Source organism: Procambarus clarkii, chromosome 1 (assembly GCF_040958095.1).
Source record: "Procambarus clarkii isolate CNS0578487 chromosome 1, FALCON_Pclarkii_2.0, whole genome shotgun sequence".
Taxonomy (NCBI): domain Eukaryota; kingdom Metazoa; phylum Arthropoda; class Malacostraca; order Decapoda; family Cambaridae; genus Procambarus; species Procambarus clarkii.
Genome location: NC_091150.1, coordinates 44,872,326 through 44,894,167, shown reverse-complemented (window position 1 = coordinate 44,894,167; position 21,842 = coordinate 44,872,326). Strand labels below are relative to the sequence as shown.

At 49.9% G+C, this 21,842-nt stretch overlaps 1 protein-coding gene across 3 annotated transcripts in view; it reads left to right on the top strand.

Annotated features, from left to right (window-relative positions):
- LOC123754447 (heavyweight) overlaps positions 1-15,002 on the top strand; it is a 78,622-nt gene extending 63,620 nt beyond the window's left edge. For all 3 annotated transcript variants that reach the window (XM_069303238.1, XM_069303296.1, XM_069303179.1), the window contains 2 exons: positions 11,041-11,160; positions 11,846-15,002. In XM_069303238.1, the coding sequence (XP_069159339.1) occupies positions 11,041-11,160; positions 11,846-12,035 (310 nt within the window). In that variant the 3' untranslated portion in view covers positions 12,036-15,002. The remainder of the gene's footprint in view (positions 1-11,040; positions 11,161-11,845) is intronic.
- The last annotated feature ends 6,840 nt before the right edge of the window (positions 15,003-21,842 follow it).

Here is a 21,842-nt window from a genome sequence, read left to right as displayed (position 1 = left end):
CTGCTCGACTTTCGGCTGCCTTTTGTGTGCTGGAATGCTTCTGGCATCCTTGTTTGCCTTAGGGTAAAAGGTAGTTTGCCCTGGTAGGGGCACAGGGTACTGCGCCGCTAGTTGTCACCTCTCACAGTGGCCGGCTCTGTTCCTCCTGGGTACATTGTCCTCTTGCGAGGTTTAATTTTGTTTTTGTCCTGCCTGGTGTGGGGGGGGGGGGGGTCTGCTTTTGCTTCGTTGCCCCTTGTATCTAATTTGATTGTCTGTGATTCTGGTGGTATCCCCTGTTAGGCCCCCGTGAGTGGATGCATCCCAGGGATTCAGTTTCTAGAAAGTTTGTTGGTAGACTTGGGCGCTGGTTAGCAGTACCCTGCCTGGGCTTCCCTGGGTGTGAGTTCTGTCTCAGGACCCTGGGAATATCCCATGGGGCGCGTAGGTCCGATGGATGTGACCCCTGAGTCCCACTTCGCTTTGTGCGAGTTTGAGGGTTGCTCTGTTCCTTTGTCTCAGAGTGACTCTCGTTGTTTTTGCCTCCGTCTCACTGCCAGCTGGGTCGGTGACACCTTCGACCCAGAGTCCTGCGAGTTTTGTTGTTTTTTTGTGACTTGGTTTACCCAATCCACTGCCTTTTCAGGTACAGGCAGTGCAAACATTGCATGTTAGGTTTAGGTTGTTGCAACGTGCTTAGGTTGATTGCTCACCCGGAAGCCCCGAGCCTGCCCCGTTTTGGTTATAGGGACCTGGACTTGGGGGTGTTGGTCGCTGCAGCCTTGGTTCAGTCCGTACCCCTTCGTCCTTTTCCTGCTGTGGTTCGATCAGGCTAGAGAGGGGCTGACTTGGGGACCTTGGGCCCCTGTTGGACCCCACCTTGATTTTTCTACCCTCTGAGTGGGGCTTACTGTAGCAAGGAGTGAGGTTTTCTCCCCCCCCCCCCCCGCCCTCTTTGTACAAGTTGGATTTGGTGTCTGCCCTTCCCCAGGTTCTGTTCCGTGTTCCTTCGGGTGCTTCGGTCCTGTCTTTCCAGAGGTTTTCGGTTTCCCGCATCCCGCCTCATGTGGTGCGAGATGCCTTTGCGGCTTACTTCTTGCGTGACCCGGATTACGCCTCTATCATGGATCAATCTTCTTTCGGGTTTGGGTCTTCGTTTTCCCTACTGGATTAGTTATGAGGTTCCGGAGTTGTCCTGGCTGGCGGACTGTCCTGTATTTTCCTTGGAGGCTTGGCATACTTTCTGTCCTTCCTGTATGCTTGAGTGGCATGAGGCATTGACGGTGGTCCAGGTTTTCTGGGGGGAGGGGGCGAGTTTGAGCACCTCAGTGCATGCTTGTTCGCCGCGGCCATTCCTTGGGATGTTGGCGTCGTGCAGCTTCACGTGCAGGTTCCATCCCTTCGGCTGCACTGGTTGCCGAGGATTTGCACGCTCATGGCCTGCTGGCTTCGGTCTTGTGGTTCTTTTCCCTCCTGTAGCTATCTGCGGATAGGCTTGAGGAGGATGTGGAGGTGCTTGGGGCCATTCCTGGGTCTAGTACCTTGGGCCTGGCGGCACGTGCGTCGTCTGCCCTGTTGAAGCTGTTTGTGGTGATCCTGCGGGATGCGGTGTCTCTGTTTTATACTTAGCGGCTTGCATGTTGGCAGGCAGTGCTTGCTTCATCTGCTCGGGCCCTGGCACTTAGGTTCTCTTCGGCCTTACGTTCCTAGCTGTTTGTAGATTCTGCAGTTGAGCAGTATCCGCAGGCAGCTTCTTCAAGTTGTTGTCCCACGTTGGACTTGTTGGTTCTCTGGGAGTCCCGAGGGGGGGGGGGGCGGAACGCTTCATCCCGGAGGGGTCGGGCCAGGGCTCGGGGATCCGCTTGTCGTAGTAGGGCCTTTTGCAGTTCGTCTTGTTGATGGGGCAATGGGGAGGGAGGCTCGCTCTGTTCAATCACACCTGGTCTCATGATTTGTGGGCTTTTCGGGTTGTTTCCGATGACCTGCAGTGGCGTTGGGTGGCCCCTTCCCCTTCGGGGAGTTCGGGTGGGGCCTCTTCTCCTGCACTCTGTCAAGTCACCTCGGAGTGGGTGTGCTTGGGCGTGGTCAAAACAACGATGTCTCTTGGATGGGTTCCCGTCTGTTCCTAGTCCCAAAACAGGACTGTGCGAACCTGAGGTTCATTCTGGAATTGTCCCGTCTGAATACTGGGTTCTTTGCCCCTTCTTTCAGATGACTACTCTATCTCAGGTCCAGCTTCTGTTGGTGCCAGGTGCTTGGATGGTGTCCCTGGACCTCCGGCACATGTATTGGCATGTCTCGATTCATCTGGGGTTCAGGGATTAGCTCGGTTTTGTTGTGGGGCGTATCGGCTATTGCTTTCGTTGTCTTCTGTTCGGGTTGAACTGGCACCTCGCTTTTTCACACGCCTTACCCGGGTCGTGGTGGCCCGTCTACTTCTCTTAGGTGTTCCCAGCCAGTCCGCGTGTCTGCTCGCCAAGGATTTGGTTCTTTCCCAGCTTGCCGGGTTTGGGTTTTTGGTGAACTGGCAACAGTCCCATCTGGTTTCTTCCCAGGTTCAAACTTGGCTGGGTTTTGTGTGGGACTCTCGGACCGCTTCCTTGTCTCTCCCTCCAGAATCTCTACTTCGGGTGTGGTCCCACCTTTGCTCGTTTATGGTGGCTCCTGGGTCACCTAGTGGTTGCTTGATGGTTTGTGTGGGAGCCAGAACTTTGCCATATTGGTCTATTCGCTGGGCCAGTGTTTGGCTTCGCTGGCTATTCTGCTTCCTTCGGGGAATTCCCTTCTGTCTCTCTCATGATCGCTGGGTTCGGCCTCTGGGGGGCTTTGTGTCAGTTGCAACGTGGCCGGCTTCCTCTTTGTTTTTTTTTGGTTCAGTGCCTTGGCGCCTACCCGAGCCCTCGCTCGATGTGTTTACGGACTCGTCGTCTCTGGGCTGCAGCTTTATGACCAGTGCTCAGCAGGCCTGCCAGGGGCGATGGGATCTGTCCTTCCATTGGGCTCACAGCACGGTGCGGGAGTTCGCGGTGGTGTGATGTTTTCTCCAGAGGGTTCAGGTCACCCACAGATCAACGATCCTGCTCCATTCGAACTGCTCCCCTGGTTGTTCATTGCCTGAACCGAGGGGGGGTTCAATGCGGTCCTTGGCTCTTTGGGGCGGGTCGCTTTGGGTGACTTGTCTGCTGAGTTTTTGGGGTTTGACTGTCCTGGCCGTTCATGTTCAGGGGGTGTCCAGCGTAACCCCCCCAAACAGCAGGCCGAACTGCCTGTCTCGTTTCATTGCCCTGTCCACGGAATGGACAGTCAATGCTGACTCATTCAGTTGGCTCTGCTGGACGTATGGCTCCTGCAAGTGGACCTTTTCGCGTTGGCGTTGGCGAGGCTTCTCCTGTTATATGTGGCGCTCTTCCCCAATTGCGAGGCCGGTGGGATAAACATCTTCAGGCAGGACTGGCCAAGGTGGGGGTTCCTCCCATTCCCCCAGTTCCATTATTGCTGGAGGTCCTAGCTCGCTTGGAGACTTACCAGGGTAGATGTGCTCTCTTGGCTCCTTGGTGGCCTGGCCCAGCTTTGGTTCCAGGCGCGCTCTGCTCGGTGTCTGAACCCGGGGGGTTTTCCCATGGCTCCGCCTCTTTCAGCAGATCAGTCCAGTCTGGTACATGGCTGGTTCGATTTTCTCCTCGAATCTTCGCGTCTAGTTTTTCTGACTCAAGTCGATCACCACTTGTATGGTGAGCAGGTGGCTTCGTTGATGGTGTCCCTCCTGTGTGCTTCGTCCTGGTGGTCCTTCCATTTCTTTTTGTCCCTTCGTAGGTGCACTTTAGTTTCGAATAGGGTTGTCTTGTCCTTTCTTTCGTGGTTGTTTCAGGACCATCATGTTATGCTGAATACTGTCGCCTCGTATTGTGCGCCGCTGGCAGAGCCGCTGCAGCTTGTTTTCGGTATTAATGTTCTTTCTGCTCCGTTTCGCGAGCTGTCTCGTGCGTTGTTTCATCTCCTGCCTGCTCATGCACTGTTTGAGCCATCCTGTGTCCTTGGATTGGGTGCTCTCTTATCGCTCTTCTCCTCAGTTTGTTGTGGCCCCTACGGTTCTGGATTGTTTCTCCGAGACTCTTTTTCTTCTTGACATTGGCCTCTGGGGGCCGGGTCAGGGAGTTTCCTGATTTCCTCCGGCACAGGGGTCCTCTGCTCTTTTGGTCCTGGTGATAGGTCTGTTTGGTTGCAGCTGTCTTCTTCTTTTCTGGCAAAGAAAAGAAGCTCTGTTTTCCAGAGGGGTCCTTGGGTTGTTGATGCTTGGTTGGTTAGGCCAGGGGTGCATCATGTGTTGTGTTCGGTTGCAGCTCTTCGCCGTTATTTGCACGCCATGGCCTCTGTGACCAGGGATGCACTTCAGATTGATCCGGTTTCCCTTCTTCCTTGGTCCAGAGTTCGGGTCTCCCAGGTCGTCCACTGGGTTATTCGGTTCAGCCAGCCTGCAGTCTATCCCCATGCCTATGACGTTCGTAAGTTTGCTGTGCTTGCTGTCATCTTTAATAACATGTCTTGGGCTGACATTCGGGTGCGGGGGTTAACAGTGGTCGAACAGGGTCCTGGCTGCGTGTTACCTGGTTAATGTTCCTGGGCCTAGTTGGGCCTGTGTCACTTTGGGTCGGCGGTTGCAGCCAGTTGTCTCGACTTCTCGTTGAGGAGCGAGCAACGATGGCCTCTCGGGTGAGTCCCTCTTGGTTTTCGTCTTTTGGTAAATAGCTCCGGGGAGCCATAGGGGCTCCCCCCAGAAAACCAGCGTTGAATGTAATGAAACGTCATTTTCTGGGTGAGACCCGGAGACTCCCTGGCAACCCTCCCTCTCTTCTCTCCCTCCAGTCGGCGGTTTTTTGTGTGTTTTATATCTAGCCTCAGAACTGGGGTTTCGGGTAGCCGGCACGAGGGGTCTGGGGCTCCCCCTTCCCACTCGCAGGGAAGGAGGAGCTGCGCAGACGGCAACGTGGCAATGGCATGCTCGTTTGCTCGTTTTTGTTTAGGGAGTTCTGTTTACTAGTTCGGCTTTCAGTAGCAATGTCTTAATCAGAATAGGGGCTTTCCTTTGGGATTCTTAAAATTTCTGGGTGCCTGACCTAGACGATGGCAGACATAGAATGCTACCAACCACAAGGGGGTTTCTATAGACCATTGCTCCTTGTGCCTCTCTGAGGGGGGTCCAGGTTCTGGCTCCTGGTTCCCCAGTAGGTCTAAAAACCCCATTCATACTGTTTAATATAGCAATATCAGCCTGAATAACCTCTGGGGAGCGGGTCTCACCCTGAAAATGGCGTTTCATTACATTCAACACTGGTTTTTTTGCCACCTTTATTTCCTTAGCTTGAATCTGTGTCCTCTTGTTTGTGATGTTGCTGGTTTAAGAATTATCCTTGTCAATTTGGTCGATTCCTGTTAGAATTTTGTATGTGGTGATCATATCACCTCTTTTTCTTCTGTCTTCTAGATTTGGCATGTTTAATGTCTGTAGTCTTTCCTAGTAACTATTGTTTTTCACTTCCGGAAACCATTTTTGTAACAGGCTGCTGCACCTTTTCCAGTTAGTTTCTTTACGTGCTTCTTGAGATTTGGGCACCATACAACTGCTTCATATTCCAGTTTTGTTCTCACAAAAGTCATGAACAGTTTCTTTAATATTTCACCATTCCATGTAATTAAAAGCAAATCTGAAGTTGGAAAGCGATGCATATGCTCCTCTCACAATGTTCTTTGTGTTCCTCTGATGACAGCTTAATATCCAAAACCACCCCTAGGTCTGATTCTTTATTAGAGTTCTGTATTTCCATTCCACATAATTTGTAAGTTGTGTGTGGTCTATTTTCTCCGAATCCACAGTACCATAACACGACATTTATTCACATTGTATTCCATTTGCCACTTTACGCTCCAAGCACTTATTGTATCTAGATCAATTTGAAGGGCATTACAATCATCTGCACCGCCTATCTTCCCTAGTATCTTGGCATCATCCGCAAACATGATCAAATAATTCTGTATTTCTTCTGGTAGATCGTTTATGTAGATGATGAACATTACAGGTGCAAAAACTGAACCTTGTGGTACTCCACTAATAACACTCCCCCAGTCAGATACATTGTCTCTGATTACTGCCCTCATCTGTCTATCAGTTAGAAAGTTCTTCATCCATGTCAAAAGTCTTCCTGTCACTCCTCCAGCATGTTCCAGTTTTCTAGAACAGCCTCTTGTGTGGGTCCAGATAGACACAGTCAACCCAACCACCTCTTTCCTATATCATCTCTGTATAGGCTTTTCTGGGGAGGAGCCCCTTCGGCTTCCCGGAGCTTATCCAGGCTGATATGCTAATGTCAGATTTTGGCATCAGTCATGTGTATGGAGTTCTGTGGGCCTACCAGGGACTACGAGCCAGAACCTGGTCCCCTCAGAGAGGCATGTGAGCAATGGCCTATAGAAACCCCACGTGTGGTTGGAAGCATTTTATGTCTGCCATTGACAAGGTCAGGCACCCAGAAAGGTAAGCGTCCCAGAACAAACCCCTATTCTGGTGAAAATTGCTACCAAAAGCCGAACAAGTGGATAGAACTCCCCAAAAAGAAACTAGTAAACGAGCATGCTGTCGCCACGCCGCTGTCTGCGCAGCTCTCCCCTCCCCGGGAGGGGGAAGGGGCAAGGGGGAGCCCCAGACCCCCGCACCGGCTATCCACCCATCAGTTCTAAGGCTGATGCTAGAGGCGGAGGTCGTGTGCTCTGGCTCCAGCGGTTGTTTCAGCATTGTACCTAGAGTGTGGTGACTGTCTTCTAGGTGAGAGCGTGCAGAGATCCTTTACTGCTAGAATCCACTCAGTAAAATATCTAAATTACTGGGACCGACTAAAGAGCCTAAATCTGTACTCCCTTGAGCGCAGGCGGGAGAGATACATAATAATTTACACGTGGAAAATAATTGAGGGGCTGGTCCCAATCCTGCACACAGAAATAACATCACATGAGACCAGAAGACATGGCAGGATTTGCAGAATACCCCAGTTGAAAAGCAGAGGTGCAACAGGTACTTTGAGAGTGAACTCTATCAATATCAGAGGCCTGAGACTGTTCAACACGCTTCCACTACACATAAGGGGCATAACTGGCAGATCCCTCACAGTGTTCAAGAGAGAACTGGATAAGCACCTCCAAAGGATACCTGATCAACCAGGCTGTGACTCATACGTCAGGCTGCGAGCAGCCGCGTCTAACAGCCTGGTTGATCAGTCCAGCAACCAGGAGGCCTGGTCGACGACCAGGCCGCGGGGACGCTAAGCCCCGGAAGCACCTCAAGATAACCTCAAGGTAAGGTAGGTGGTGCATGACCCGGGAGTGACTCTCCAGTACTCAGGCTACATGCGCCTAGGGTTTCCTTCCCTAGGTGCCCTTTAAATACTGCCCTTGGGGCCACCTTCCACAAGTTCCTTGGATTCTGCCTCTGCTAGGCAGTTTACTGCTTGGTTTTTGGCCGCCCTTTGTGTGCTAGGGTGTTCTGTCTCCCTTGTTCGCCTTTGGGTAGGGGGCAGTTTGCACTGGTAGGGGCGCAGGGTACTGCACAGCTTGCTTTCACCAATCATAGCGGCTGGCTCTGTTCTGCCTGGGTACGTTGTCCTCTTGCGGGGTTTTCTTTTTCATTTTGTTTGTCTGCCTGGTGGGGGTCTGCCTTGGTTCTTGTCCCCCTGTGTACTGAGTCCCTTCCTTCTCCCGGTGGTTCCCTCTGCTAGGTTCCCATGAGTGTATACGCATCGGGGTTCAGTTCTTAGAAAATTGTTTGGTAGACCAGTTAGCAGAAAGGATGCCTTTCGGCAGGACTTGTCGAGGTGGGGGGTTACCTGTTCCTCTTCTCCCGGTCCAGCTGTTGCTTCGGGTTCTGGCTCGGTTGGTGCCCATTCCCACGAGAGTAGTCTTTATGGTCCCATGGTGGGTGGCCCAGCTTTATTTTCGGACGCTGCTTGATAGGTGTCCGAACCCGGGGCGTTTTCCCGCAGGCTCCGTCTCTTTCGGCAGGTCGGACCGGTCCTGTACGTGACTGGTTCGGCGTTCTCCTCGGCTATTTGCATCTGGTATTTTGACCCGGGTGTCACCATCTCTGTGGTGATAGGTTGCTTTGTTGATGGTGTCCCACCTGCGAGCTTCGTCTCGGCGACAATATGATGTTCCTGGTGTTTCTATGCATGTTTTCTTGCTCTTTGTAGGTTGTCTTCTCTTTCACATCGGGTTGTCATGTCCTTTCTTGGGTTTTCAGGACTACAGTTTTTTTGTGTCTTACTGTCGCCTCATTTTGTGCAGCGCTGGCGGAGCAGCCGCAGCGCTTGGCGTGCAGCCGGCAGCGCCGGCTCCGCCAGCCGGAGCTGGTGGAGCTACTCCGGCTTGCGTTCGGGGTGGATGTCACATCTGCCCCTGTTTCGTACGCTTTCTTGTGTTTTGTTTCACCTCCGGCCTGCTCATGCGTCGCCTGAGCCATCGTGGTCCTTGATCAGGGTGCCTTCTTATCTTCTCAGTTTGTGGTAGCCCCTTCGGTTCAGGTTTCTGCTCATTGGTACTGGTGGTAGGTTTGTACGTTTGCAGCCTTTATCCTGTCCTTCTGGCGACGGTCGAGATGGCTGCTTTCCGGAGGGGTTCTTGGGTTATTGATGCTTGATTGGTTTGGCCGGGGGTGCGTCCTGTGTTGTCCGGTTGTGTGTTTTTTTTTTGCCGTTACCTGCGTACCGTGTCTGGGGATGCGCTTTGGGTTGATCCGGTTCCTCTCATTCCCTATTTCAGGGCTCGGGTCTCCCAGGTCGTCCACAGAGTTTTTAAGTCTTCCAGCCTGCGGTCTGTCTTTGCACCCGTGCTGTTCGGACATTTGCAGCTTTTGCTGCTGTGTTGGTGATGTCTAGGGCTCATTTTGGGTGCAGGGATTTGAGGGTCGCACAGTTTTTTGGCCGCCCATTCTTTATGCGCATCTGCTCCAGTGCATTCTTGTTGCCTTGGGTCACAGGTTGCAGCCTGTTGTCTCGGTTTCGTGTTGCGGAGTTTGTGGCGGCCGCCTCCCGGTCAGCCCTTTCTTTTCCTTCTCTTTGGGTATGAAGCTCCAGGGAGCCATAGGGGCTCCCCACAGGAAACCAGCATTGAATGTAATGAAACGCCATTTTCTAGGTGATCCCTGGAGGCTCCCTGGCAACCCTCCCTCCCACCTGTCAGCAGTTTTTTTCACGTTGGTTGAAGCTTAGCTTCCGAACTGATGCTAGGCAGCCGGTGCGGTAGGTCCGGGGCTCTCCCCTCCCCCTCTTTGGGCGGGGAGGGCTTGGCGGACAATCGGCACGGCAGTAAAGTGTGATGTTTGCTTGTTTCCTTGGGATTGTAGGGAGTTTCTACCTCTGTTCAGTTTTTTGTTTTAGTTTTTTACCATGTGGGGTTTGTTTTGTTATGCCTACCTTTCTGGGTGCTAACCCTTGTCGATGGCAGATAAGGAAAACCCCAACGACAAGGGGGTTTTCCAGGACCATTGCTCCCTGAAACCTCTCTGAAGGGGCCAGGTTCTGGCACTGGTCCCTGGTAGGTCTGATCTCCTTAGCTAATGTCCCGATCTAATATAACATACATTAGCCTGATAAGCTCCAGGGAGCCTCCGGGGCTCACCCAGAAAATGCCGTTTCATTACATTCAACGCTGGTTTTTTGGCGAAGAATGAGTCACTTGGCTTCCTAAGGGGTCGTTTGGTGGTGGATGCTAGGTTGGTTTGGCTGGGGGGGTGCATCATGTGCTCTGTCCAGTGATGGCTTTGCACCACTACCTTCGTGCCACAACTTCTGCTTCAGTGGACTCGTTGTGGGTTGATTCAGGTTTCCTGGTCCTCTGTTCCAGTTCTCGTGTTTCTCAGGTCATCCACAGTGGTAAGTTTAGTCAGCCTGCGGTCTACCCTTGTGCCTATGACATTCAGAAACTTGCCTGCTCTTTTGGCTGCGTTTGCTAATATAAATTGTCATCCATACTTCCGTGGAAATAAACGCTCCATTCACCTGAGCTATATGGGTCTCGATCCATGAACCCCACGCGTGTAGGTTATTTTGCCAATATTCAGGTGCACGGGTTTTGGCGGTCAAACAGGGTCCTGGTAGGCAAGTATCTGGTCGGTGTTCCTCCTTCTCGTTACCCTTTTGTGGCCTTGGGTCATATGTTTTCTTCTTCGTTGTGATACGTGCTGTGCTCCCTCCTCCATGGTAAGTCCTCTTCTTTTTTTTTCTCCGTGGGTAGGTAGCTTCAGGGAGTCACATGGGGGGCTTAACCCAGAAAACCAGTGTTGAATGTAATATATGCCAATTTCTGGGTGAGCCCCTGTGGTTCCCTTATCTAGAGGGTATAAGGGAGCCACTGGGTATAAAACCACTCCCGACTCCATCAGGAAATCGGGGTAGATTTTTCCTTCATAGAACAGAGGGTTGAGCATCTGTCTGACTTAGTCTGCCTCACTCTTCCCCTCAAACAAGGAGGGTAGGAAGGAGGTAAGCAAATGAGCTAGTGCTAGTTTCACGAGTTTGCCATAGTTTGTTTATATTTTAGGGGAGTTCTTTTAGCAATTTTGAGCTCTTAATAATTTTTACAACCAGCAGTGGTTTGTTTTTTTGACTTTGTGGGTACTTCCCCAGTGATGGCCGGCATGATTAAAATTCATTGATAATTTTATCAGTGCCACTGCTCTCTGCACCTCATTAGAAGGGTCCAGGTTCAGGCTCGTAGTTTCGGTAGGCCTAAAAGAACTTTGCGACTGATGGCACCTAGTAATATGCACTATATCAGTATTGCAGCATCGGGGAGCCATCGGGACTCACCCAGAAAATGGCATTTCATTACATTCAATGCTGGTTTTTAAAATATTTAGTCAAATTTAAGTAGGAATGGAGTAACATAAAGATGGATAATTAGAAATGCAACTGTGTTGCAACTTTGTGGCATTTTATATTGTAGAAAATTTCATGCATTTAAGATGTAGACACAACACACATTAACATTAGGATTTGTTATTGAACCCTTATCTTACAGCTGGTATCATGGTGCACTGAGCAGAACAGAAGCAGAGGCTACACTAAGATCTTGTTCTGAAGGCAGCTACCTGGTGCGCTCTCTTGATATCTCACGCCATGAGTACTCTCTTGGTTTAAAGTAAGTTATGCATCATTTTGCAGATGGTAGTTGTAGGAGAATTTGAGTACTGTCAATGCTCACTTATCTGAACTATATGGGAAAGTCCCCTCATTGACATACGGATAAGCAGAATTCTTACAGGGAAAGTCCAAAAATGACCATTTTTGCAATTTTTTGTTCAACAGGCAACATAATTTGGATTTCCACACAAATTAAGTAAAAAATATAATTTAAAAGGGAAACTTCAGCTTATCTTCTTGTATTTTGACTTCTTGTTTTAAATGTGTAGTTCTTGAAAATTTACATAACCTAATTTCTGGTTATCCATATTTTCTGTCCAGATATGGCGAAGTTTTGCCAGAAAATTATCCAGACTTTACTTCTTACCAGTCTGCATTATCTGGTCAAAACTCCGGTAATCTGGATTTCTGTCCAGATATGGTGAATTTTGGCAGAAAATTATCTGGATGCGATTTTGGCTGGATAATCCAAATACTCAGTTCAGCGGGCTTTGGATAATCGAGCTCATACAGTACTGGCATTTTGGGAAGATTCTTAAAGGACTTGTAGTGACAAGCCACTTTCAATGTGTTTACATGGGCTCAAGACACATGGAAAAAACAATTATTTTTATTTTTATGGTATAGTGTCTAAATTTATTTGGTGTCTGAAAAGACATATTTAATCTTTCTGTACCCTACAGGTCTGCTCGTGGATATATGCACCTTCGAATACAGTTTGACTGTAAGACTGGCCAGTATATGTTAGGAAGAGGCACCAAGCAATTCTCCTCAGTTCCCCACATGATCCAGCATTACAGCATCTTCCGACTGCCGATCAAGGGTGCTGAACACATGGTCCTACTGCATCCTGTCATTCATGAGACCCTCTAGTGAAGCTGGTGTAAAAAAATTAATTTATTGTCAGGTTCATATAAGGTCATGTAGATTTATTTTGGAATCTGCATCATAATCAGTGAGCAGCCTTGGAATACTTGCCTGTTATTATCAGTGTCTTGTTTATGGATGAGATGGTAATGGGTTTTGAGCTTACAACCAAGTCTGACGCTACTGATTATGTTGTGGCTTCACAATGAAACCCAGTTGCCAATCTTTTGCCAAACCTTGTGCATCTTCCATAATTCTTAATATCTTTCTAGTGCATATTTAAGTGAAGTACTCATTGACAATTTCCACCTTTTCTCAATTTCAGAATCCTCTTAGTCAAATCTTTACTCTTTGTAGAAAGTTCCATAGAAAATCCTTAAGTAGATACTGCAAGTTATCATTGTATGGGACTGTAGCAGGAGGCTTTGCAGCTGCTACCCCGCCTTGCTTGGTTCTGCTCTAGATTGGGCTATTGTTTGGTTTTATTTGTAGTGCCAAAATTTTTGTAGAACCAAAATTGGTTTCATCTATCTAATAGATGAGGACATTCCAATGCCAGTATATATGGTTTAATCTAGTACAAATTGTGAGGTTATTATATGTACAGAGGAGTACTTCTGGTATAAACCCAATGGTGTGCACTCATCAATTCAAGGGCATGGGCAAATGTAGCTGGTGTATTATATGAATATTTAGAGGTCAAATAAATTAAGAGTTTTGTACCTCAGAGTTTTGCAGAATAGGATATGTATTTTGCTTGTAAACATTCCATGTATTTTAAGCCATAACAAATGTTGCTGCCTGCTGCATTTTTCTTCATGATTTTTGCAGACTTTGAAATATTACCTGTATTAACTATTTTGTATTTAGAGGGAATCGTGTAAAGGTTCCTCATTATATGGTTTTATAATATGTGATATTTGTTAAAAAAAATTCTCAGGTTCCCAACAGTATAATGGACTGCTAAGTCTTGTGTGCCAATGGAGGTAAAAATTCAACTACTCTACCAATGTGAGAAATACAAAATGCCATATAAATATTGTGTCAAAGGTGCACTTAATTTTAAATTTAGAGATAATCAGCATAGTAAGAAATTCAGTGATGTAAGCCTAGCCTTTAGGTTATACTCTGTACCTCATTTACACTGTGTATGCCATATTGAATTATGTAAGTTATATTAAAGTAGGAATTGAACTAAAATTTGTGGTTAGAGAATGAGATAATGACCATCTTGTAATGTTTCGGGTTAAGTACAAAGTGTTATTTATTCTGCCTGAAGTGAATATTTTCCAAGTTAGTGTGAAATCCTTGACAGCGGTGATGATTTAATACATGGGTGATTGAGATTTAGATGTTTTACTGAAGTTGGTACTGTATTTTTGTAAAGATTCAGTGGCATGCCAGTTAAAGTAACTGAATAGCCAACTTGTAATGATACATGAGAGAAAATGGACTCATGATATATTATGGTTTCTCTAGAATGCCCACAGAAGAGGGATACACACAGTACTGTAGGTAATGTTTTATAAGCCTCATTTATATCAGGTATGTTTCAAGTAATTATGGCTATTTTTTGTACTCGGTCTGTTTGATGGGGAATCCTGGTACCTTGGTACAGTAGACACGGTGTATTTCATAGAGTATGGTTACTGGTGATGTATGTGACTTAAACTTCACAACTTAAAAGGGAAAAACACACATTTCTAAAATCTTAAACTCACTTCTTTCCCTCATTTTGTTTTGTTTATAGTACTGTATAATGCTACTTTCTGTGGAGAGCCTCTTCGGCTCCCCGGAGATATACCGGGCTGATGTGTATATGTTAGACTGTGGCAACAGTCAATCGAAGGAGTTCTATGCCTACCAGGGGATCAGAGCCAGGACCTGGCCCCCTCAAAAGTGGCACGAGGAGCAATGGCCTAAAGACACCCCATGTAATTGGAATCAGTCTTTGTTTGCCATCTACCAGGTCAGGCACCCAGAAGGGTAGGAATTCCAAAACAAACTACTGCTGGTCAAAAATTGTCAACCAAAAGCCAAACTAGCAAGCAGAACTCCCCAGTTAAAAACAAACAAGCATGATGTCACCCCAACCGCTAGCGCATCCGTCTGTGCAACCTTCTCCCTCCCCGGGAGGGGAACGAGGGGGAGGGAGTCCTAGACCTCCATGCCGGCCACTCTCCTCAGTTCAGAAGGCTGTTTTGTTGGTAACGGTCGTCAGCACTCTTTGCGCAGTGCTGCTTAGCGGTGTTGTTGCTGTGTTGGTGGTATGCGAGCCAGGAGTAACACTCGAGTACTGGAGCTGCATGCATCTAGAGCCACCTTCCCTAGGTGCTCTGTAAGTAGTACCCCTGCGGCGGTCTAGGATTATCTTCCCTGAGCCGTTCGGGAACTACCTCTGCGAGGTTCTGTTGCTGCTCGGTGATTGCCTGCCCTTGGGATTCAGCTGTGGTGGTTCTTACTCCTGTTTGCCCTTGAGTAGTTGGTACTTTCCTTGCTGGCTGGGGCACTGTGTACTGGGGCTGGGTACTGTGCTGCTGTCTGATATACACATAGCAACCGGTTCTGTTCACCTGGAGATGGGGTGCTTTTGCGGGGTTTTCTTTTGTTTTCGTTTTGTCTTGCCTCGTGGGGATTGGCATTGTGTGGTGGTAGGACCACTTATATGATTTTGGTGGCCTTCCACTAGGTCCCCGTGCTTGCATATGTCGCAGGGGTACAGCTTTTAGTTTGCTTGGTATCTCTGAGATAACCGGTTAGCAGTACCACACCTGGACTTCCCTTAGCAGTCAGGGAACCCCCCATTGGGATTCAGTGGTCCGATGGAGGAGATTTCTGAGTCCCACCTCGCTTTGTGCAGGTTTGAAGATTGCTCTGTTCCCTTGTATCAGGATGACACTCACCGTCTTTGCCTCTGCCATGCTGCCTGTTGGGTCAGTGACACCTTTGTCCCAGGGTCCTGCGAGTGGTGTTCCTTGCTTGTACACCTTTTCACCCAGTCCACTGATATTGATATTCGGGTGCAGGCAGCTTCAGCGTTGCATGCACGGTGTAGGTTGCTGCAATGTGCAAGGTTGATTGCCTTTCCAGATGCCCCGCAGCTGTCCCACTTTGTTGCTTGGTGGTAAGACTTGGGCGGCTTCGAGGATTGCCCCTTCCGGATCAGTGGCGGAGGCATTCGAGCCTGTTCCTTCTGCTAGTTCTCCAGGCTCCGGGTCCTGACCTGGAGAACCCCAGGGTTGGGGAGGATTTTGACTTGAGGGGGGGGCTTGGGCCCCGTTTGACCCCGTTTGGGTGTTGGTACCCTTGGCACGGGCCTTTTATAATCCGGGTCTTGCAGGAGGTAAGCTGCAAAGGCCTCCAGCACTCCCAAAAACAAAAAGCACCTATTGTGTTTTCGAAGATTGACTTGTTTGGGCTACCAGCTATCTGTACAGTGGCAAGCCAGGGTTCTGGTTCTTTCTGAACCTGCTAGGCTGGTGGAAGTCTTAGTTGGTTATTTTCTGGGTTCGAACCTGGTTGGGTTGACTTTGGGGTTCTTGGTCAGTTCTCTAACTTGCCTCCTGTGGCTCTGCTCTGCCTGCAGTGGTGTCACCATATGAAGTTGGTCCAGCCTAGGTGGCTTGGGGTTGGTTGAGGAGTTGTGTGGGAGCTTTGCTTGCATGGTGTTTTCCTCCCAGAGTGCGGTTTGGCACCAGGCATTGCACCGAGTCATCTGGTTCTGCCTGTTTCACTGCTGCCAGGAATCATTGGGTTTTGGCTTTGTTTGCCCTTTGTTAACTCTTGCTTTACTGGCTTCCTTTTTGGGCTTATCGAGGTTTGGTTCCGGTGGTGCCTTCCTCCCTCACCTCCCTGTGTTCATGTATGCCTGAGCTCTGGGCTGGAGTTTTGTGACCAGTACTCGCAGTGCCTCCCTGGGTTGTTAGTGGGGTTAACTTTTTTGGGCATGCAAGTTTATGCATGCAAATTTACTTTTGTTTTTACATGCCCTTTGGAGGGTTGTTACATGTTACATGCCCTTTGGACGGTTCATCTTCCTCTGGGCTCTGTTCTGACTCCATTTTGACTGCTCCCCAGTGGATCATTTGCTGAATCATGGGAGGTCACATTGGTTTTCTCGTTGGAGAAGAACACTTTGTGTAACTCAGCTTCTGGCTTCTCAGGGTTTGGTTTTCCATGTGGTTCCCATGTTGGGTGTGTCTAACATTCTTGTGGATGTTTTATCTCATTTCTGTCCTATTCCTATATATAGATAGAATGTCCCTCAGCAATTCCATCTTCTGTTGGCTCTGTGAGATGTTGGGGTAGCCCTGCAGAGGATCTTTTCACATTGGCATAGAATCGGCAGCTTCCCTATTATGTGGCTGTGTTCCCCAATCTTGAGGCTCTCACTGTGGATGCCTTTCGGCGGGACTGGTTGAGGTGGGGTTCCCCTTATATCACTCCCCACCCCTCGTAGTTGACTCCCCCCCCCCTTGTAGTTGACTCCCCCCCCACCCCTCGTAGTTGACCCCCCCCTTCATGGTTGACTTCCCTTCCCCCCCTTCATATTTGACTTCCCCCCCCTTATGGTTGATGCCCCCCCCTTCATGGTTGATGGCCCCCCCCCTTCATGGTTGATGGCCTCCCCTTCATGGTTGATGGCCCCCCCCCCCTTCATGGTTGATGCCCCCCGCCCCCTTCATGGTTGATGCCCCCCGCCCCCTTCATGGTTGATGGGCCCCCCCACCTCATGGCTGAGGAGTTGACTTGGGGAGGGCTTGGGCCCCATTTGACCCCATTTGGGTGTTGGTACCCTTGGCATGGGGCTTGTGGTTACAGGGGGGGTAGGTTTTTCTTGTTCCCCCTCCCTGTACAAGTTTGTTATGAGTGCGACTTCGCCGGGTTTGGTTCCGGGTTTCCTTGGGTTCCTGGGTTCCCTCCTTCCAGAGGTTTTCGGCTTCACGCATTCCACAGAGGGAGGTGCTGGAGGCCTTTGTGGCTTACATCTTGCGAGACCCGGATTACGCCTCAATTATGGACCCTTCTTTTAACTTTGGCTCCTCTTTTTCTTTACTGGGTGTGTTACGAGGTGCCAGAGTCTTCCTGGTTGGCAGACTACCCTTTCTGTTCGTTAAGGGTTTGGCATTCGTTCTGTCGGACTTGGACGCCTGAACGTTCATTTTGAGAACCTCAGTGCTTGCTTGTTCGCCCCTGTGCTTCCTTGTGATATCGGCCAGGGGCAGGTTCCCTCCCGTTTGGCGTCCCTGGTGGATGCCAAATGATTGCGCGCTCTTGGGCATTTGGCTTTGATCTTGCATTTCTTTTCCCTGCTGGAGCTGTCTTTGGACTGGTTCGAGGAGGATGTAGAGGAGATGGATTCCGGGCTGGTGTCTAGTGTGCTTGCCTCGGCAGCTCGGGCATCGGCTGCATTGTTGAGGTTGTATGCTCCGATTCGGAAGGAGGCGGTGTCTCTGTTCTTTGCTTCTCGCCTTGCGTGCTGACAAGTGATGCCTGTCCACTCTTTGGAATCTGCTTGGGTCCTGGCTCTTAGATTTACGTCCCCTTTTTGTCTATTGCTGTTTGCAGAGTCTGCGGTGGTGCATTTTCTGCAGGCGGCTTCGTCTAGTTGCCGGCCTATGCCAGACTTGTTTGTTCTCTGGGGGAGCGTAGTGGTCCTACCCGGAAGGGTCGTGCCAGGGCTCAGAGTTCCTTCAGTCGTCATAAGCCAATAGTGCCAGATTCAGGGCCGGCTCCTGCTGCGGAGCCGCCAGCATCTGGTCGACGCAGTGTTTGCTCGGAGCATCGGCCGGGCTCTCGTAAGGTTCGTTAGCCCTTTCGCAGTTCACCCCGTTGACCGGGCAATAGGGGGAAAAGCTCCCGCTGTTTGCTCTCACCTGGTCCCACGGTTAGTGGAGTTGGGTAGTTCCTCCTCCTTTGGGAGTATCTGGGCTGGCAGGGCGGGCCTCATCCACTGCGCACTGTCGGTTAATCTTGAAGTGGGTTCGCTTGAGTGTGGTCGAATTGACGGCATCCCTCAGGTGGGTTTCCTGCCTTTTTTCAGTTCCAAATTAGGACTGTGCAGTTCTGCTTTTCATTCTGGGCTTATCGCATCTAAACCCCTGGGTCGTTTGCCCCTCCTTTCGGATGACCACTCGGCTTGGGTCCGGCTACTTTTGGCGGCAGGTGCTTGGATGATGTCTCTTGACCCCAGGATGTGTATTGGCATGTTGTAATTTATCTGGGGTTCAGGGACTGGCTCAGTATTGTTGTAGGCCGCCACAGGCTTACCGTTTTCGTTGCCTTCCATTCAGCTTGAATCTGGCACCTTTCGTGTTCTCATGACACGGGTCTTACTCGGGTCTTGGTGACCCATATGCGTCAGTTAGGGGTTCAGATTCTGGCTTACCTCGACGACTAGTTGGTCTGGACTTTAAGTCAGTCCGTGTGTCTGCTCGCCAGAGATTTGGTTCTTTTCCAGCTTGTCGGGTTCCGGTTCTTGGTGAACTGGAGGAAGTCCCATTTGGTTCCCTCTCGGGTTCGGACTTGGCTGGATCTTGTGTGGGACTCTCGGACCACTTCCTTGTTTCTACTCCCTGAGGTATTGTTGAGGCTCCAGTCCTGCCTAAAACTGTTTTTGGAAGGCACCTGGGTCACACGTTGGTTGTTAGAGAGGCTGTGCGGGGGGGTCTGAACTTTGCCGTGTTGGTCTACCCGTCGGATTGGTTCTGGCTTTGGCGGCTGTTCTAGTTTCTTCGGAGACATCCCTTCCGCCGCTCTCACGATCGCTGGTTTGGATCCCGGAAGCCTCGTGTCGGCTGCTGCTTTGCCAGCCTCCTCTCTGGGTTTTCGGGGTTCTGTGCCGTGGTGCTTCCCCGAGCCCTTGCTCAATGTGTTCATGGATGCCTCGTCTCTCGGCTGGGGTTTTGTGGCTAGTGCTCACCAGGTCGGCCAGGGTCAGTGGGATCTGTCCTGCCATCGGATTCACAGCTTTTTGGAGTTTGCGGCGGTGTGGCATTCAGTTCAGAGGGTTCGTGTCACTCATGGAGCAACGATCCAGCTCTATTCGGACTGCTCCCCTGCGGTTCATTGTCTGTACCGCGGGGGTTCGATGCATCCTTGGCCTTTGGGGCTGGACGCTTTGGGTGACTCGTCTGCTGAGTTCTCAAGGTGTGGCTCTCCTGGCAGTTCACGTTCAAGGGGTGTCAAATGTCCTGGCCTGTCTCGGTTCATTCCCCTCTCCACGGAATGGATAGTCAATGCCGACTCATTCAATTGGCTCTGCCGGATGTATAGGCGCCTGGAAGTGGATCTCTTTGCATCGGCATGGATGAGGCATCTTCCAGTGTATGTGGGGCCCTTCCCAGACTGTGAGGCCATTGGGGTTTGATGCCTTTCGGCAAGACTTTTCGAGGTGGGGTTACCTGTACCTCTTCCCACCGGTTCGGTTGTTGCTCTGGGTCCTTGCTTGCTTGGAGACTTACTAGGGAACAGTAGTCCTGTTGGCCACTTGGTGGCCGGCCCAGCCCCTGGTTTCAGGAGCTTCTTGCTCGATGTTCGAACCCAAGGGTCTTCCTGCAGCTCCGCCTCAAACCAGTACGTGGCTGGTTTGATCTTCTCCACTTTTTGTGTCTGGTCTTTTTTTTATATAGGTTTATCACGACTTGTATGGTGATCAGGTGACTTTGTTGATGGTGTCCCACCTGCGAATTTCGTCTCGTCGGCAGTATGAAATTTTCTGGCGGTGCTTTCGGCACTTTTTCTCTTCGAAGATTGTCTCTGATTTCTGTTTTTTTTTTTTCTTTTCTCTCTTGGTTGTTTCAGGACCGTCATCTTATGCCAAATACTGTCGCCTCATATCGTGCGGCCATGGCGGAGCTGCTGCAACTTGCATTTCGGGTGGATGTCACTTCTGCTCCATTCCACAAGCTTTCTCGGGCGTTGTTTCACCTCCGGTCTGCTCATGCGCCGCCTGAGCCGTTCTGGTCGTTGGACCAGGTGCTCTTTTTTTTCTCCCTTCTCCTTGGTTTGTGGTGGCCCCCTTGGTTCAGGACTTTTTCTAAGGCTCCTTTCCTGTTGGCATTGGCCTCTGGGGGTCGGGACATGAAGCTTCATGCTCTACTCCAGTACAGGGGTTTCTGCTCTTTCGGTCCTGATGGTCGTTTTGTTCGTTTCCAGCCGTCTCCTTTTCAGGCGAAGAATGAGTGTTGCTTTCCGAAGGGGTCATTGGATTGTTGATGCTTGGTTGATTTGACCAGGGGGGGGGCATCATGTTTTGTGTCTGGTTACGGCTCTTTGCCGTTATTTGTGTGTTACGGCCGAAGTGGCAGGGGACGCACTTTGGGTGGACCCATGTTTCTCTTCTTCCCTGTTCCGGGATGTGGGTCTCCCAGGTCATCTGCAGGATTATTCAGTCCAGCTAGCCTGCAGTCCATCCCCCATGCCCACGACATTCGTAAGTTCGTGGCTTTGTCTGCTGTTTTAGGTAATATGTCCTGGGCTGATATTTGGGCACTGGGCTTTTGAAGGTCAAACTGCGTCCAGGACACACAGTACCTCGTTAATGTTCTTGGCCCTTCTCAGGCGTGTGTAGCCTTGGGTCGCAGGTTGCAGCCAGTTGCCTCTACTTCGAGTTAAGGAGCAAATGACGGCTGCCTCCACGGTAAGTCCCTTTTCTTTATCTTTGGTTAGGTAGCTAGAGCCAAAGAGGCTCTCCACAGAAAACCAGCGTTGAATGTAATGAAACGCCATTTTCTGGGTGAGACCCGGAGGCTTCCCGGCATCCCTCCCTCCCTCCGGTCGGCCTTTTTTTTTTTTGCGTTTTTGATATTCAGCCTCTGAACTGAGGAGAGTAGCTGGTGTGGAGGTCTGGGGCCCACCCGTCCCCCTCCTGGGGAGGGGAGGTTGCGCAGACAGATGTGCGGCGGTTGTGATGACATCATGCTTGTTTGCTTATTTTTGCTTGGGGAGTTCTGCTTGCTAGTTTGGCTTTCGGTTCACAATTTTTGACCAGCAGTAGTTTTGGAATTACCACTTTTCTGGGTGTCTGACCTGGTAGATGGCAGACAAAGACTGCTTCCAATTACATGGGGGGTGTCTTTAGGCCGTTGCTCCTCGTTCCTCTCTTGATGTTCTGAACCAGGCCAGGTTCTGGCTCTGGTCCCCAGTGGGCCTAGAACTCCTTCGATTGACTGTTGTCATGGTCTAATATATACACATCAGAATGGTATAGCTCCAGGGAGCCTCTGGGTCTCACCCAGAAAATGGTGTTTCATTACATTCAATGCTGGTTTTTTGTCTGCCTCTAGTCACCGATGTTTCAGTCTGCCTCTAGTCACCGATGTTTCAGTCTGCCTCTAGTCACTGATGTTTCAGTCTGCCTCTAGTCACTGATGTTTCAGTCTGCCTCTAGTCACTGATGTTTCAGTCTGCCTCTAGTCACTGATGTTTCAGTCTGCCTCTAGTCACCGATGTTTCAGTCTGCCTCTAGTCACCGATGTTTCAGTCTGCCTCTAGTCACCGATGTTTCAGTCTGCCTCTAGTCACCGATGTTTCAGTCTGCCTCTAGTCACCGATGTTTCAGTCTGCCTCTAGTCACCGATGTTTCAGTCTGCCTCTAGTCACCGATGTTTCAGTCTGCCTCTAGTCACCGATGTTTCAGTCTGCCTCTAGTCACCAAAGTCTCGGTCTGCCTCTAGGCTTCTGTCTCAAGTCATCAGTGACTTACTGAAAACTAGAAATTCTTTTGGAAATTCCTGTCTGTGAATTTCCTACTACTGTAATTAAATCAGCCATTGTTCTGTTGTGTCGAATAGTTTTCAAGCTGCTCTTCTT